General features: G+C 33.0%; 1 protein-coding gene across 1 annotated transcript; it reads right to left on the bottom strand.

Annotated features, from left to right (window-relative positions):
- Positions 1-1,054: 1,054 nt before the first annotated feature.
- On the bottom strand, positions 1,055-15,837 carry LOC123302472 (GATA zinc finger domain-containing protein 14-like). The gene is made up of 12 exons (XM_044885395.1): positions 15,631-15,837; positions 14,784-14,845; positions 13,523-13,663; positions 12,282-12,424; positions 11,886-12,195; positions 10,990-11,097; positions 10,503-10,736; positions 9,131-9,558; positions 7,433-8,171; positions 6,153-6,808; positions 3,816-4,181; positions 1,055-2,192 (listed from the first exon to the last, which is right to left on the bottom strand). Exons 1-12 carry the CDS (start codon positions 15,781-15,783, stop codon positions 2,014-2,016), a joined length of 3,519 nt encoding a protein of 1,172 aa, XP_044741330.1. The 5' UTR covers positions 15,784-15,837; the 3' UTR covers positions 1,055-2,013.
- Between the last annotated feature and the right edge of the window lie 4,201 nt (positions 15,838-20,038).

Genomic DNA, 20,038 nt, shown 5'->3' with positions numbered 1-20,038 from the left:
GACCAACCTTCTTCACCCACCAGGACCAAAATCTCTATTATCGTATGTATAGTTGCTTTATTTTATGTTGGACCTCCCAAAGAGAATAAATAATATTATTTATTCTCTTTGTTTCTAAGGCCTAACATAAAATAAAACAACTCTATTCCTGTTGATTGAACCTGCAAAAGCCTATAGAAAGTTAAGTAACCAGCTTTTGGATCCGGAAAACTTGTATCAATACATTTTGAGAGAAGATGTTTTTGAATTTCGAAAAAATGTTTAAAACAAAAAGGAGACAATTGAGTAGAGGTCAGACCTCAGCGAACTGGTGAAGGACTAGAATCACACGGGAGCGTACACACGGAGTCCCGTCTATTACGGAGACGATGTACTTAACATAATTTTAAGATCGACGAAATCAAACTCTCCTTACAAAGTGATGCCACTCACCTTAAAGAAGGGGACGTTGGTCTCCGGCGGTGCTTCTAAAAATAATAATGTGGTGGGGGCGGGGCAAGGCTCCTCGGAAGTCGAAAGGTGTATAGTAGGGTTGTCGATGACTTGAAGACAAATGAATGATCAATTCGTAAAATTGTTTAAGAAGTTATACTATTTTGAGTATTGCAAAACGCATTCAATATGAGAGAATTCCGAAGTAGTTAAAGGTATGGTGATTGTTCGTAAATACTTGGCTGGTTAATTGAGATAAAAGCAACTAAAAAATATACAGGGTGTTTCAGTATGAAGCGAGCAAAAAAAAAACATATGTTTCTCTATTCTGTTTTATCATTGATGAATTATTTAATTATTTCCCTTTACCTGAAACACGCTGTAAGTATTACAAATGTCAAAAAGTTATCATACTACTATCGACAGTTTATTGGGTTAAATTTTTATATTAAAAAAAAAATTGTCGATTAACAGGAAACAATTTTTGAAGAGACCACATGCAATTTTTCTAACTTTTGAATTTCCAAAATGACGTGAAAATGGAATGTCAGAACAAAACCATTTTCCGCGATTTTTGATCAAAAATAGAAAAGAAAAATCAACTTTTTTTTTAAATAGTACGGGACCTAAGCTAACATTACGGATTAAAGAACCTGGCAGTTTTTATATGTAAATTGGGTTTTACTTAAAAAATTTTTGAGACTATGAAAGAACAAATCAAAATTCTTTACGAGACAGTCCTGAAAATATGAGTTTTTGAGACGGGAACAGGGTGACGATCGAATTGTCCTTTTGAAATTTTCTGTTTTTATTTTTTTTCTGTCTCCTAATATGAAATTTTTTAATTTAAAAATAATATATTTATATTCACTAAGGTAAATGGAACCCGAAAGCACGGGATTTTCAGGTTAAAATTGATGTAAGACATATAAATTCTAATATATCGATGAAGAATCAGGTTTTCAAAATTCAATCCTGGAAACACTCAAGAGTATCTTTTTATCATTTTCCCCGATATATACCGAAATTCCACGACTTCTCAAAATTCTCTGACATATCCACGTTTTGCAGACCGATCGTGACCCACATTTAGGTGAATATTACGATAGGAATACATACATTTCTAGTGCCTTTATTAGATTAGGTTAGGTTGTTCTAGGGTGGGATACATTTAGACCATGGGGTCCGTTATACTACCGAAAAACTTTGTTTTGACGCCAAATGACTTCAGGTCGTTCTTCGTGAGTTCTTCAAAGAAAAGCTGGCTCAAGTGAGTCTTTCTCTTCATAGCAAGAGCTGGACTGTCACGGAGAAGATGAGACATCGTTTCTACTCCCCCCTCCCTCACCTTGACAGCTCGTAGATTAATCACCCTGTAGATTTAATCTTTATCAAAAACTACCAGAATCCATGGTATCAGAAATTTTGAGTGATATCGAATTTACATACAAAAACCGTGTGCTCTATTCCAAGCTTTCTTCCGGAAATGAATAATCCCTTTCATCCGGAAGACGGGGTTTATTTCAGCAAAGGACCTATGTACTAAAAATGATTTATCTACATAAAATGTTTGTAAGTTTGCTAACTGGGATGATTCTTTTTGATAATAATTTTTTGAACATTTAAGTGGGTTACTTCCTGCCGTTGTGGTGGAACTGGCTCTTGACAAAATCGTTTAAACGCTTCTAATTCACGTTCTTCGGCATCGATACTATTATCTTCCAAGTCAATATCTTTTGGTGCAAATACATTATCGGTACCTGTAAAAAATATTATGTTACCATCCCAGACATACGTTTTAAAAAATATATATATAACAAAAAACAAAAAAGCATAGTGCGTTTTAATTTTTACGCATGTCTGTTACCAAAAATCAATGTTTCGAAAATCTTTTCCTAATTTTCGTTTTTAGACCTCTATATACAGCTATAATCTGGAAGTATAGAGGTGTTTTAATCTTTTATTTTTATTTATTTATTTTGAAGACGTCACACTTTGGTTTGCCAGCCAAGAAAATAACTCGTTTATGAGTTTTCACTAAATGAGTGTATTACCAATCGTTACCATTTATCGCATTATATTGCCTTTTCTGTTTGAGGATATCTTAGAAAATTCGAATTTACCCAACGCTGGTATAAGAATAATTATTATAGAATAAATTTCATTCAAATCCGACAAGAGATATTTCATTCAAATCGGATAAAATTTGACCAATTTATTCTAAAAACAAAAGTTTTGTATATTTATGTACGCGCGTGAGAAGTTATACTTCTTCGGTAATAACAAATATAATAATTTATAAATAATGTAAATAAATAATATATACTCCAGTTAATCTATCTATTGTATTCTTAGATGACACTTAATCTGTTATCTATATATCCTTGTCTATTATGAGTGACATTTCGTTTATCGACTAACTTTATGGTGTTAAAACATTATAACTAACTTCAACATATAGTTTTCGTGTCACCTTGTGCTCGCGCATCTTAAAAATTCACTCGCTTAATTTTTTCATAACACGTCTAAAGAAGTATGACTTTGGCACACGCCTATTTTATCCAATTTTAATTAATCAAAATACTAAATTTGGGTCATATTTTTCAAATTTTTGTTTAATTTTAATATATTTTGAATAAGTTTTTAGAATGCACAGGCGTAGTCCTGGTATTTTGTACAAGGGAAAATATTAGAGAATTAAAAATAATAAATAATATATCCTATGTGTCTTCCTTGAGAACAACCTGTCACCGGAAGGCAGGACGTCTTCGAATAAGAGATACTATTTTAAGCAGATATCGAGGCCAGACGCCACGCAGGAAGCTCACAACTTCCCCTGGATTGACGGATCTAAGGTTTCAACCCAAACATTTTAAACCTGACGCTCTGCAGATTTAAATCACATTTATGGAGGTTTCATCGTTTTCTATACAGGCTCAATAAGTGAGATCATCAGAGATCCCCATGTTATGAAGGTGGCAGTTTCACCACCCTTGTGCTTTAGTTAGTTTCAGGCTAGCACAGTTGAGCCCAGCTGTAGTTAATATTAAGGAATTACTAATAGTAAAATAAAAATATTTTCCTTAAAATATCCTTAAAAAATCGAGAAAAATTATTAATATGATTCCTTAATTGAGTTTGATTATACTTGTATATAGAGGTCTGTGAGTTTTACACAACTAGATTTTTAATTAAAAATTAAAATAAAATTAAGAAATTAAAAAATAAAAATTAATTTTATTAAAAAAAAAATTTTGTTTCGTTTCGAATACAAATCAAAATGGCTGCCGATAAAAAAAAAGTATAAGTATGTATAGGTGTGTGTGTATTTCTAAAAATTTTGTAAAGTGTGTTTTGTAAAAAGAATATTTAAATACATTAACCTGGCAACCACCAATCATTGCGTGACCAAAATGGTGGTATAGGGACATTTGGTGGGGAAACACCCATTTCTAAATCTTGACGTATCATTGTGATTGGATTCAATGGGGGTGTTGTTGATCGTGCCATTGGACTACGTATGATTATTCGGCCATCTGGTGCACGGATAAATTTTGCTGGGGCATCACATGCTCTTGGTACACCCGTACCAATCGGTGGCTGACGATTCTCTGGACGTATCTCAAAATCGGATTCTAATTGTTGTTGTTTCTCAATGATTAGATCCACGGATAAATCATTTCGAGGTGGTCGCTGTGGCTGTTGGTGTTGGGGTTCCGTACCAGCAAAATGGACACGTGATGTTTCAGCTAAAATAATTATAACATTTTAATTAAGCTTTATTACTTTATAAGACTCGCATTTGAGGGTGGTTTTAAACCACGGGAAGTATTCACGTGTGGAGACAAGCCACAAAGCAACTGATGAGTCATTTTAAAGATCCATCCAAACAAGTGAAAAAACTGTTTGGGATGGCGAGAATATCAACGTTAGGCAGTAAATTAAACGACTCGTCATAGGTTCTTCAATTCAATTTATCTGGCCACAGAATGATCTGATCCGAGTTATTCTTAGCGAACTTGTAGTACCGTCGAGACGAATCGGAATTGTGCCATCAGTGACCTTAGTAATCGCGTTCCTCAGATAAACACTTCCGGATTACGTTGAATATTGAACTATTGAACCAAGGATTGAACACTAACCATTAAATTGTGCAGATAGTAATTTGAACAGAGCCATTTAAATGTAATATTTTTTAAAATTTTAATTAGAAGTAAGACCCTTTTTGAACGCAGGCAAATAGAGAAAAGGGGAAAAATCCAAACAAATTACGAATAAACGACGGATTGAAAATAGTTTGCCAAATTTAACATACAGTGTTATTTTAATATTAAAACAATTTGCACGGAGAATTCCCCACGTCGGAAGAGAATTAATTTTTGGCACAATTCATTCTGTATATTACAACTTATCCTGAGCAAGACATCATATATCAAGGGCATAGCAAGCCATTCATAAAACACGTCACACAAACTAGGAAAGGGTATTGCTAAGTGTGCTCTATTGCTACAGGAAGAGGGAGGTGGTATTGAAAGAAATGTAACGTTCGCAGTTTATTACCAATTTTCATTTAAAAGGGGAAATTCTATACAACGAATTTAGGAAAGTAATGTTATACGGCGACTATTAGCATATTCATTAAGTATAAACTAAAAAATTACGACAGTAGTAGTACTCATACAAACCTCATACAAGAGGTTTTCTGTGGCGTCTTTGAGAAAAACCTGTCACGCGAAGGCGAGACGTTTTCGGGTAAGAGATGCATGTTATTTTGATGAAACAGATGAAGCCACAGGATTATATCTAAGCCAGACGCTACACAGCTTTTCCGTCGGGATTTCTTCCAGAATTGACGGATCCAAGGTTTCGGACCCAAACATTCTATACATGACACCCTGCAGGCTTCTGCAGGTGCAAAAAACATGTATAGAGCCTTAGCCTTAAGAGGGTGTTCATTAATTACGTAAGCGTTTTTAAGAGGGGGGTTAAAAATCTATACATGCCCTTATGAGGGGGGAGGGAGAGAAACCCATTCTTATGTAAGATTTTATTAGTTGAAATTTAATACAACCTAAATTATCTGTTAAATAAATAAAAATCTTTAATTTACGCCAAGCTGTGAGTTTTAGTTTTTGTATAACTGATCATTTTCTAAAAATTCGGAAAAACGAGATTGAATCTTACGTAAAAAGGGGGAGGTAGTGTTTGAGAAATCTTGTGTATGCTTACGTGGATGTAGGGGGAGGTGTAAAAAATCGTCAAGATCATGCTTACGTAATTACTGATCGGCACCTTACAAGTGGGATCATCAGAGATCCTCATGTTATGAAGGTGTTAGTTTTCAATCGACAGTGTCCTGTCAAAGGTCTCGCCATATTTCTCAACTGTGCTCTAGTAAGCTTCAGGCGAGCATAGTCGAATGGCCTAGCTGTGGTTATTCACAGTTTAGCCTGTCGCAAATCCTACGCAAAATCCCAGTAAACAAAAGGGGCTTGATTTCTGGGAATATGCAAAGGGCATGCCACACGCCAAACTGTGCGTATCGTATAGCCTTAAAATATAAGAAAATTCATATTTGCAGAAATAACATCGAAAAACATGGTCACGAAAGGAAAATACAAATTTTGGATTTGTTTGACAAATGTTATACGAATCGTAGTGGCTATTTAACCTTAACTATTATATATAGGATCGTTTAATATGAATTATAGTGTACTTACGTGTAATATCCAAATGATTTGTATTAAATTTTCTCTGTGTATCGTAAGCCATTTTTCGTGTATTACAATTGGGTGGTACTTTTGTGATCGTAATACCAGCAGGTAATCTTAAATTTTCCGGTATTAATTTATAATTATTTGAATTTGTATCATGGTAAATATCTGTACCATTCATTTGATGTGTGTTAATGGGAACAGATTTCTGTGTTTGATGTTGCTGCGTATTCGAATTCGATATATAAACTCTCTCGTTTTTCTGATCTCTAACCATTTGATTCGAACTAACTGCAGTACGCGCTGTATTTAAGGATGATTGCGATACTCTTTTGTTTATGATTGTGGGTTTTGGTTCCACATGTTTGGAAATTGATTTTGGTTCTGGTTTTTGTTTGGCGTTTGGTACCGTGTTTGTTGTTGTAGTGGGTCGTGATGCGATCGTAGTTTGTTTTGGAAGTGGATTTGATGGTGTTGTTTTGCTAGTTTTTTTACTGGATTCTGAATTTATAGACGGTGGTTTATTGGTTGTTGCTGATTTTGTTGGAACGTCTGGTTTTGTTTTGCCGATTTGTTTTGATACCACTGGATTTACTTCGACAATCTTTTGTTTTTGCTTTGAATTTTGTTGCTTCATCGGTTTACTCGTTTTAATGGAATTACTGAAAAACAAAATAAAAAGTTGTAATTTGTATTTGAGAATGTATCAATTAAAGGAAAGGCAAGAAAAACCTATAAACCAAAAATTAAAACCTTAGTCATACCAAATTAGGGTTATTGCGCATCAGGCTGTCTAAGTGATTGAAAACTTTTGAAATTGTTCAATTTATTGAAAACAAACGCCCAGATGGACGTCTTTTTTCCTGCTACCCTCTCCACTCTAGTTTTACGGCCTTAAAATATATGTTCTTGATCTATTGTTTAAAACCGATGGACACAGCACACAATGTAGTTGTTATCCACCGACACAGAGTGATTAAGTAGCTACTCAACCTACGTACATCGTACTTCTTCGTATTTTTTCGGGTTGCAATATGTAAATTATACTACAAAGTACGTATAACAGACAAAGCATTTATTGCTTGAAGCTGACAATATGGACACGCACACGCTATACAACACTTAAGATGCAAACTCCATTCATTTGTCGGAGCTGACATACAATTATCGTAATCATTTTTCCTGACTCTTTCAGAATCTCAAAATTCTCTAGCATTTGCAGATTTTCTAAATCGACACCCTATTCGAAACGGTAAAATCAAGAAGAAAATAATAATTAAACTTACGTATTATCACAAGATGAAACAATATTTTCTATATTAGGACCATTTTTCTTTTTATTTTTCACTAAATTATTGCTTTTCGAATTCAATTCATTGCTACTCAATTCTATATTACAAGATTTTTTCGATTTTTTACTACTTTTTGTAGTATCATTCATCGTACTATTGTTATGCGTCTCCATGATCGTTGATTTCGTAACATGAATCATGTCTGTGTCATGTTTTGTGTCATTATAGTTAAAATTTTGTCCAACAGATGGAACACTTTCAATAGATAATTCATTATTACGTTTCATTTTTTTCTTTTGTTTTTTCGTTAATTGCACTAATGGTGTCACACTCGGTTCAGGTTTTTCTATATTGTTATTATTACTATTATTTACACTTTTCTTATTAAATACATTCTCCGCTAGATGTCCGTAATTCGCTTGACCATTAATAATACGATACAATACTTGATCCTGATCGGGTGTCGGACCTTTTAACGTAATTGTTACAGTTGGTTCGTCGGTATTTGCCTCGGTTATTCGTCGTATTGTTACCATTCTGGAACCACTATTTTCAACAACAACATTACCTCCCGTTCCGTTCGTATTGTTGGTATTTTTTAATACTGTATCTTTTGTTTCATTGTTCGTATTATTGCTATTTGATGTTGGAGTGGTTGGAATATTTCTTGGAGTTTGTTGAGGTTGTTGTTGAATTGTTGGAATTGGTGGTTTTGGTTGTGGAATATTTCGAGCTGTGAATTAAACAAAAAAACAAATGAAAATAACAACAACGACCACCGAAAGTTAATTGTTTAAGAATTCTGATCATAGTTTTGAATGCGTACGTTTAATTAACAGCCTATTTTTTTTTTACTAAACAGCACCGTTCAACCAGCGGCCTGAGCAATATTCAGCCATTCAATCAAACAGTTAGACTAATGACTTGGATCTATAACGTTTAATTACTTGCCTAGCCTAGTTATTTGTCAATATGGCGTCGGTAAGGAACAATATTGTTAAAAATTACAATGGGGAAGTTAAGTGACAAAAAGTTTGAACTAAATATAATACTATTAAAATTACCCTGGAGATACCAGCGGCTGGTAGATCTACCAGCCAGAGTAGTAAAATAATGGAAATTTTTCTCTTTTGGTTTTCGAAAATGTACTTGTTTCTCGAAATGAACATCAGAGACCCAGATGATTGGACAGACGAACTCGACCTTTAAGAAAGGTTTGAAGTCTCTTGACATTGAATAAACCTGTGGAATTCGATTTTTCTGCCATTAAAGTTAATGGAAATTTTTACTTCTGCTTTTCTTGGTAAATACTGGTTTCTCGAAATGAACAGAAGAGGTCCAGATGATTGGACAGACGAATTCGACCTTTAAGAAAGGTCTGGAGTCTCTTCAATTTGAATATACCGGTGAAATTCGACTTTTCTGTCTGTCAAGTTAATAGGAATATTGTTTTTCTGGTTTCTTGGAATGTATTTGTTCCTCAAAACGAAAAGACGAGGTCTAGATGATTGAACAAACGGACTCAATCTTTAAAAAAGGTTTGTAGTCTCTTGACCTTGAATAAACCGATGAAAGTCGACTTTTCTGCCTTTCAAATTAATGGGAATTGTTTTCTTCAAAACTTTTGGAGGGTCGAGTTTGGCCCATGACTAGTTTGATGACAGTTGCTTTAAAATATAAAAATATACTTACCATTGTTATTGGGTGAATTATTCCCATTGGATCGTACCATCGTAATAGTAACACCTGGTGAACGTTTTATTAACTGCGCAACTTGATCCTCTTCCAATAAACTTTGCATCTTTTTCAAACGTTGTTTTTCTTTTTTCTGTTTCTTACGACGTCGTTTATTCTCACACTCAATAATATCAATATTCTTTTCGTTGATGTTTAAACCTTCTACGAACGCAACTAGCGCATCGACGTCACGATTATCAACGCTCATTGAAGGTGCAAATTTTTTTAACGGTGATGTGGGTGGTGTTGGTGACGCTGGCGGAGGTGGTAAAAGTTTCTTTTTTGATTTTTCACGTATTGTACTTTCACCGGCAATTGTTTTTGGCATAAATTCACCCGGATCCAAATACTCAGAATGATTGTTTGTTTGAGTGCTTGCACAACTTGGAAAAATATCTTCATTAATACACAAAACATTAATTTATCACATTCTAGATATGGATTTAGGATCATGGATTTTAGATTTAGGATTTCTAGGAAAGAAAAATAGTGTTAAGAAACGAAAAATGTTAGTTTCAAAGGGACATATCTTATACCGGCATCGAATTCGATTTAAGTTTTCCTGCTCAATTGAAATCTTACTCTGGTTTATAACTCAAAACATAAGATGAACGCTTTAAATTACAAAGTTGTTCTTTATAAATACGCAAAAATTTATTGTTTGAAACGCTTTTTTGTAAACCGAATAGTTTAGACAGAAATTGATAGTAAAAATTTTTTTTTGTGCATTGGTTCATTCAATTTGAACAAAAATGATCCCTATAGAAAAAAAACCACTTTTAATGGATTTATTGGAAAATTTTTTTCGAAAAGTGCCTAGATTTCGCAGAAAAAATTATACGAAATAACAATTTTGATAAGAAAAAACAAATTTGGGTAAAACTTTTCAGTCTGTTTCTGCTTCAACTATACGGTTTGCGGGGAAATGTTTCGAACAAACAATGTTACTTTTTTAATCAATTACAACTTTCTATTTTAAAGTGTTCATCTATCAATTACCAGTTATGGAGTAGAGTGAGCTTTTCATTGAGCTTGAAAACCTAGGTCAAGTTTAATGTCTGTGTAAGATGTGCGCTCGCTGCACACACAATATTTTTTGCTTGAATCATTTTTGATCATATTATTTGTATCACCATGTATGATCACATTATTCTGCTTTGGCTGCGAATGAAAAATGACTACTCTATAATAGAGTATGTGTGTACACTATCCAGTGTGCCGGGTGCAGTCACCTAAAAGTCGTCGAATGTTGAATCAACAAACCTTACCCCCCCACCCCCATAAAAATGTCAAAATTTGACAGAATAACATTTTAAAAATTACTTACTTCTGATGAGTTTGACAATCTGCATCTGTGACTCGAGGCGGAGCTGGTGGAGGCATTAAATCCGCCGATGGTTGTCGACTATGATCACCTTTCATTTTACGACGAGCTTTTTTTGCTTGTGATTTCGTTAATGTAGTATTATTCTCAAAAATATTGGAATTTTGGTTTAGCTGAATTGTTTTATTATTGATTTTCGAATCAATATTCATTTTTTTATTGCTAATAAGATCTTGCCTAAAAAAATATTTAATAGTTTTCATAAAAGTCAATCGTATTATCGATAGAAGTGGTTCTAAAAATTAGATTTCGGAAAATAAATTATATCTCAGTAGATTGAATTTTAAAATTGAAGAAAATGAAATATTTCTTTCATAAATTATTTTCGATACGAGAACCTATTTTTTTAAGAAAAATAGATCCGGGCTCTGATCGCGATCTAACTTAATATCAACTGTTGTTGATGCCTAAAGAAAAATGAAGTACTTACGAATTTCGATTGTCTTGTAGAAATTTATTTGATTTTTTATTCACATTAAAATTTTGCCAAGTATCGTTTAATAAATGTTGACAATTTTTGTAAACTTGTTTTGATTCCCTATAAAAAAAAGGTCGGAAATTAGGCTAGAAAAGATTATAGTCTGTATTAAAAAGAAACTCGGGAGCAGCGGAGCTCCTTCCCTAATAACAGAAATCTCCAAAACCCTATAAATTTTGTTCTAAGGTTTAAATATAAGCCTATATTTTGGGGGGAAATAGCACTGAATATTACACATATCAGGCGGATCTGGGCACTAGGCCACTCTGACATTAAAGGAAATGAAGCAGCAGACCCGTTAGCACGAGATAGGTCGTCTCAAACGCTCTTTCCACCTGAGCTTATCTATCATTCCCATAACAAGATGCTCTGTAATTTACCGCATCAAGGAATGGCTTCGACAAGCCCATCTTGATTACTGAAGGACAAACTTTGTTTAACCACAGTTAGGTTGTACACAAGAACACAGTTGGTAAGATTTTTAACAGGACACTATCGATTTAACTACCACCTTTTTAACATGAGGATATCTGATGATCCCAGTGTAGGGCCTGCATTGAGGACGAAGAAATTTTCATGCATTTTATTTGCACCTGCAGATCTCTGCAGGGTGTCAGGTATACAATGTTTGGGTCCGAAATCTCGGATACAATCGTTAGAGCAGAATCCTATAACTTCATCTGCTTAAAGTAGCACCTCTTATCAGGAGACGTCTCTCTTTCGGGTGATAGATTGTTCTCAAGGAACTCATTTGCGGAATCCCTTTTTGTATTATTATTATTATTTATTATTCGGGGCGATTCGAATTCGTGACAGAGAAAAATTATATATGAAAATAATTAACATACCTAAATTTTTGTATTTTCATCATAGATTCGTCCCATTGTTTTGATAGAGCACCAAATGCTTCATTAAATTGTGAAAATTTTAGAATTGTTTCCGTAAATGCAGGTATTTCCATATCTGATAGTAAAAGTAATTTTGCTTTTTTCGCTCGTATTTGACATCGACGATCTTCTAAATAATGTATACGAAATAAATTCTGATGTAATAATATCCAACATATATTAAATTTTTTCAAATGTGTTTCTAAATTCTTTAACATTGGTAACATTTTTCTAGCCGCAAACAAAAAATTATCGCAATCCGTTATTATATCTGAAATAGGAAAATTATTTTATTAGGCTCTCTATGAGCTAAAAATTGGACCTTGAAATTAAACTTTTGGTTCTGTTGAAACTTACTTTCCAAATAATTGTACGCAATTGTTGTATTACGTATTTCATTTAAAAAAATACGTTCGACACTCTCTAAACAGTCTCTAACAACTTCCTTAGCCAAAAGTTCAAGCCTTATAAACAATTGATGCGTATCTTTTGAACATAATCTAAAAAAAATCAAAACTTTACAAGACCTAATTTTAGATATGAAAGCCTAAAATTCGTTAATTCGTGCCTTTTAGGTTTTTTTTTTGGTATTCTGACTACAGATATTACGGGGAGAGATTTTTTTGGATAGTTTTTGGTTCGTAATCTAGCTTACAAATCCTCGATTAAGGATGATTTTTCCTTGCAAAATTTTAGACCTCGTAAGAGGTATTTTTTGATGTTTAACTTGACTCTCTGAGCCCTGTAAAGTGTACTGGTGATTTTTTTTAAATAATGGATGTTCCATTTTCGATGTTATTAGGTTGTTTCAAAAGTTTTATCCGTTTTAATATCATGTATTTTATAGCTCCATATTCCAATAAATATTTATTATACTGTGTCGTTCGACCTTGATAATATCAAATATTTGTTGCCTCTTTTCGGCTTATTACTAAATGATATCGTTAAGCAATTTTCGGCCAATTTTTCTGTTCGAATTCAAATTAAATCAAAGCGCTACTGAAACAGTCTCAAACAATGATAATGTTAATGAATCGACGTTGATTTGCGAAATTTCGTTCTGGATTTTAGCTTCGAAGATGATGCCCGAAGTGGCAGACCTAGAGTAATCCAACGCGAGGATTTGAGGACCCTGGTGAAGACTGATCTATCACAAACTGTGCGTCAGCTCCCATGCTATTTTTGATGGTTTAAAAAGATTAACTATAACTTTATGCAATCGGGCCAAATCATCACAGCAAAGCCTTATTGTGAGGAAATCGACGAAATGTACCGAAAATTAAGTTAGCTACAGCCGGTGCTGGTCAACAACGGTATGATTCTGCTCCACTAAAACGCCCGTCCGCGCGTTTCACGAATCACCGTCCGTAATTAAACGAATTAAGCGTCGAAGTCCTGCCTCACTCACCATACTCCTCAGACCTCTTGCCACTCGACTATCACCTTTTCAAGCACTTCGACAACTTTCATAACATGGACATGGAACAAAAATAACGTGCATATGTAACACATTATACATGTAGAGATCTTTGCTGGTCAGAATACCAACGAAAAAAACCTTGACTCGAATTAAAGAATTTCAGTGGTTGATAACTTACGCATCAACTAAATATCTCACTCGATCCACAATTGTAGGTCCTAGATTTTGATCCCTACCAATTTTATACATATACAAAACATGTCCCCGCAACTCAGACCATAATAATTGATTTTCTGCTAAGTAGACTAAATTAATTTCCCTAAAAATATATTTATCATCGAAACGTGTTCAAATTAAATTATGAAGCCTCTCCTCCACTGAAAGCTACAACGTTGATTTTTTATGACTATCATGAATTTCTAACAAAAGGAAGGAGTAATTATTTTTTTGCTACATATTAAAAAGCAATTTCTCGCCTTTTTCAGTTTTTTGGTCAAATGCTTTTGCAACTTTTCTCAAAAATGTTCCTAGAGATCAGGAAAAAAAAAATTAAAGCATTTTTTACGCAAATTACGAATCCGTTAACGGGGATGTTGAAAAATTAACAATTTTTCTTTAATTAACGAAAATTTCATATATTTGCACGTAAGGATAAAAACACGCAGACCCGTGCTTAGAGGCATGGTCCATCTGTGAATCAGAGGATGGATGCACTCATAGCATAAATTCAATTAATTTACATCCTACTTTTAATTAACCCTTTTATTCGTTTTTAGGAACGAAAAATAACTTTTATTGATAATGAAAATTCGTAACTTTAATCTACCAAAAAAAATCCTTTAATTTGGTTTTTATCTGACGTTCTAGGAGCACTTTTTTAGAAAAATCGCTTAAGCGGAAATTTAATAGCTTTTGAAGTTTACTCCTTAAGAATAGATTTTCATACAAGGCACCCGGTATGAAAAAAGTATGAAGAGTAAAAACTAGTGATCGAATGACCTCGTTACGGATTTGATGCGCAACCTATCGTGCGCTCCTTTCACTTTTTCGTAATGCGAGTGAATAACTGACAATAACCCGACGGACACAGCATATAGTGTAGTTGTTACCCACCGATAGAGAATGACTACATAGCAACTCAGCCAACGTACATCGTACGTCTTCCGGTTTTTTCGGGTTACCATATATAAATAATACTGCATAGTACGTATTGCCTGCATAATTTTTCAGACAAAGCATCTATTGTTTCTAACTGATAATAATCTGATGGGCACTGCATAATATAAATCACTTAAAGGGTAAACTCCGGTCGTGCGTCGAAACTTTCACACACAATTTTTTCAAATAAATGATTATTCCTACCATATATATTTAATTTTTGCAATTTATATATCACGTTGTAGCTTCTGGCAAACGAAAGATCTTAGAACATACTGTACCTTTCATCTAAACAATGTGTACAATCATTTGTTCCAACACATTCGGATTTATTTTGGATTCGCTGTAGGGAAAATTAATTTGATTTTATTTAAATATTTCAACTAGTTACAAAACACAATTTAATCTATACAAATTTCAGGGCCGGATTTTGGGTTTAAGACCATGAGGAGTCTAAATACGGCCAATATTAAGATGGCAGTTAGCTAAAATCCAGCCTTAAATGATGAATAATCGTGTTTAAATAGTATGCGACAAATTTCAAAGAAATGTTTTATGAGTAATTCCCATCGAATATTAGAGGGGAAAACGCCCACCTTGTATAACAAAGAAATTTTTTTAAATATTCAATTATTAATATTAATAATTTAGTAACTATTTAATAACAATCCGGGTGTAAATCCCAAATAGTTTCAACATTATGTTCGTATTAATAAAATTGATTTATTGGATTTTCGCCCCATTATTTTTAATCAGAAAGGCAAGTATTAACGAAATTTATTCGAAAAATTGTTTTTTTAAATAAAATACATAACTCGCGTAAAGTCAATATTACTTGTGAGTAGTTTCTTGTAATATTGAAATCGGATTTCTTAGAATTTCCTTGTTGAATGGGAATTCCATTCGATAAAGTTGGGTTTTTTGAGATTTCCGCCCTATTATTGATGAATGACATTTCTAAAAAAAGTTTTTGTTTTTAAATGTTAGAAATTCTTAAGATCTCCGAAACGAAATGAAATTGGTAAAAACGTTAAATATCTAAAAGCTTCATCCAAGACAGGGCTGAATTTAAAAAACTTTGAAGTTTATCGCATTACCCAAATAAAAATCCCACATATTTTCACATACCGTTTTCTTTTTATTTTTCTTGTTATTTGAAAGTAATTGCTCCTCAGTTGACATATTCCTAAAATTGTCTTCACTTTCATTCGAACGTATAACACCATTCAAATTTGTCATTTTGACATTTTGTCCACTTTTTTTTTGTCGTGTAGAATTCATGATTTGTGTGTGGTTCTTTTGTTTTTTGTTCACTTGTTTCTCTTTTATTTTTATATTTTGACTTGTATTTTAAAAATTATTTATTTTAAAATTCAATGAAAGCACTTGTTTAATTAAAAAAAAATTTAATTCGTATTGGAGAAAAATTTAATAGACAAAATATTTATTAATCACAAAGTTTCATTCATTTGTTTGCTTTTATTTATTATTTTGGTAAGACTGGCACAAAACGTGTTAGACTCACTGAACTAAATTTTTAAAGGCTGCTATACATGATACAATTGACTCGTATTCGCTTCGTGCATGAGTTTTATTTCAGGCAGTTAGCATAGAAACGACAAACTACTTGATTTATTATTTGTGTTGTTTATTTTAATAATGTATACAATATTTATTTAACGTTAAAGTCTCTCGACCATAATTGAGGATTTTATTATGATACAAACAGCGTAAACATAGGCAAATATTTTATCGAGTTATTTTATTTAAAGAGAATTGAAAAAAATACAGTCGCGCCAGGACTACTTGGATTCACGCCAAGCACCTTAGCCAATTGGACTATACCAGCTCTAGACACTCTTGCAATTTTTTCAACTCATCGAATTTTTTTTTTATTTGTGTCAACATTAACTTGTCTTTATTTATTACTTGCGACACACTTCGTTAATATATATCTATGGACATCTAGATCCGTGTACTATGGCCATGGTACGAAAAATCTTATGATTTAGGACCGATTATCTCGAAATACAAAAGTCACCTTTTTAAAAAAAAATTAGCCTAAAAAATAATTTTTACTAAAATCAGGAACAAAAAAATTGTTTCTTTTTTTCGGAATTTTTCAAAGAAAATCGTAAAAATTCGAGAAAAATATTTATTCTCTAATTGTGACAAAAACTTCGTTTTAGACTAATTTAAGTGCACCGAAAGCGATCCCGCCAGTTAAAATGCGATTATATTTATGGTTTTCAAGATATCAGCCCCATGGCACCGAAACTAAAAATATTGTAAATTGAGAACGGAATATTTTGAACCACAAAGTTCGGACATTTAAATGGACTAGATTTTCGTAATTTCCGGGTCAAAATTACCCTAGTACATCATTTTTACTAAAATCGGAAACAAGAGATTGTTTTGTTTTTTTCGGAATTTTAAGGCGTATTCCTTAAAAAATTGTGACAAACATTTCGTTTTAGACTTATTTGATAGTGCCGAAAGTGATCCTGACAGTTGAAATACGATCAGATTAATGGTTTTCAAGGTGCCACCACTACGGCATTGAAACTGAAAATCCGTTTTACCAAAATTTTAAAATCCGAAGATTTGATATCGTATTATCTTGAAATTCAATGGACCTGATTTTCGTTATTTTTGGGTCAAGTTTAATCTTTTTACTGAAATCGAAAACAACAAATTTTTCAAACGTGTTATAAAAACAATAATGAATTTCAGGAAACATGACAACTCAAGGCAGTCATATTGTACCAAATCAAGGATACGTGGACAGAAAATGCTCCTCTTTCAAGTGTAATTTAATTAATTTATACTCACCTACTTAATCTTCAGTGGCAGATTGGATAGTAATAGCGCCCGAGGCCCATGGCATCAGTAATGGGCCCGAGTGACCCTTAAATATTGTTGCCCTGGCCCAAACCTCACGGAACTAAGCCTAAACCCGTCTTTCATACTTACCTATACTTTATATCTGTTTTTTTTTTTTTTAATTTTTCGATCATCGGCTAGAGTTAAAGTCAAAATTACAGTTACCACTCGAGAGCAGTGGGGCAAAAGCTAAATTTCATGTGGGCAAAGTACATTTTGCAAGGCCCCTTATAGGCAAACGACGACAATTTTCATTAAAAAAATTATACATAAACAAACGAAAGTGATGTGCGTGCGACCAATTCAACATATTTTTCGCGTGATATGAGACATCCCCAATTTTGACAGGCAAGGATTTCCCGCAACAAAAGTTGCTGGACTAAATAAAAACAGTTTAGAGGACAAAAAAAAAACTAAACGAAAATCTTGTCAAACACTTGTTTTGCAGTGTTAGTGGTGACATCTATTGAAGTAGATTAAAATTACAATAGAGTTGACAGTTCAATCCATTCACTTGTCCACGAAGTACAGATACAAGAAATCCGAACGATTAGGTTTTTCCATGCTATTCATGTACACAATAATAAACCCAGACCATAGTTCTCTTTTCTGCTACTGGCTGCGCAAGAATTCAGGGCGTACCGATACTTGTACACGATAATTAACCCAGAGCACAGTTCTCTATTCTACCACTGGCGCTGCGTAAGAATTTAGGACGTACCGATGCTATTATTATCTGTCCCCAAAATTGAGACAATTACGTTCGGACTCGTTGTATCTATATTTCGTGCACTTGTCTATGAATTGACAGTTACGTTCACGCCTTACGCCTCTACTTCTCGAGAGAGATTCTCCACTCGAACCCATACGATTCTGCCGTTCTTGGTTAGCCTTAGACTGGATGTAGGAACAAATTAAACGACACAAACACATTTTAAATAAAAATTTGTACTTACAAATAATTAATAACAAAAAAAAAAATGAAGGATAAAAAATAAAAATAAAATTAGGAACACATTTTGTAAAGTTTTTAGTTCTGTTTTTATTGTAATATAAAATATAATAAGTTAGATTTTAAGAAATCTGTAATTGGTAGGTTTTTTTGTTTTTTATTTTAGTATTTTCATTTAAATGTTTTAAATGATTTTCTTTTATTTTTTTAGAATCAATCGTTTACTGTTCAAAATCAATTGTTTTTTCCTTTTTCAATGTACAGAGCAAAATATATATAATTGATAAAATTTTTTTAAATATAATTTTTCTTTTTTTTTTTAACATAAATCGACACCATTTTGTTTTGAGTAGGTACAGGCAAAATGTACGCTAAACAATGTCCCATAACTTAGTTCACGGTTTTCTATACGAAGGGTATACTAAATTGTAGAGAGTACCAGATTTTAACGCTAAGATGTCAGCGCCACGAGTAAAAAAAATGCAAACCATACTTGCTAGCTGATTTTTTCATTGAATGAAAAGAGAAAAGATATCTATTTTATAATAAAATTTAATATGCTGTGTCAATATTTTATATACATGCCAAGTTTTTGGCGTACATCCAGAAAGTGTAGGAAACGGACTATCCCTGGTTAATTTTTTTTTGTTCCATGATTTTCAATAACTTTTTCTCCTCAATCAATTGAAAGTGATTGAAAACAATTTAAATTGTGTAAACATCGCTTTCTCTCTCGTTCAAGAGAAAAACAGCCTGATGCGCGGTACAAAGTATGCAACGACCGATGACTAGACTCCGCCCTGATAGGCAGCCACGGGCGCATAGGAGTTTCACGTCCTTGTTATATGGGTGTTACTATGTTTAGAATCCAACCTACCCCCAAATTGCGACTTTATTTTCCAGGGCTAGATAATCACGAAATTCAAACTTATCTAAAATCCATTCACATCAAATAAACGCAAAAAGTTTCAAGTTTTTCACTGTCGCGAGCTCAATATAAGTTTCAAAGCTTTATTAATGACCAGAATAAAGCCTTGATTCATGGAACTTAAAATCAAAATTTCCGACTTACTGATTCCAGCTTTGACAAATCGAGTCTAATATAAACTTTGGATGTAAATATGGCGTCAAATTTTTTTTCTATCACAAACAAGTTTTATAAAAAATACATTTTATCGGTTTCCCTTTCTAAACTAAAAACATTTATACAAGAAAACTAAATTCTGGGACATGATTACAGATTGTATTTTTAAAAACTGTTTATAGGAAGTACGAATGTAAATCTTATCTTCTAGTAAAATGTTTGTTAGTCTATGTTTTTTAACAAGTTATTGAAAATTAGCATTCCTTCTTCAACTATTTTTAAAGCGTATATCCAGTTTTAAAAAATACAATCCGTATAACGTACAATATTTTCGATGTTTTGTAGATCAATCATGTTTACAAAACGAAATTGAAACTGTAGCCATTATTTTTGATGTGACCTTTTTTTTCTGCTCAACATAGCGTTACCATGTTATAAAACACTCGCCAGCTTTGTGATTTTTTTTCGATGTCGATTTATATCGTTTACATAAATAAAAATTAACAAAAATATTTTTGTTTCTTGAACTGTACATATTTGATTTTTTGTTGTTTCTTTTTGTACGTTCTAAACGAATTTGAAACAAATTCGTTTGTACACCAGTTAATAAAAAATTA

Source organism: Chrysoperla carnea, chromosome X (assembly GCF_905475395.1).
Source record: "Chrysoperla carnea chromosome X, inChrCarn1.1, whole genome shotgun sequence".
NCBI lineage: Eukaryota > Metazoa > Arthropoda > Insecta > Neuroptera > Chrysopidae > Chrysoperla > Chrysoperla carnea.
This window is presented reverse-complemented; position numbering and strand designations above follow the sequence as displayed.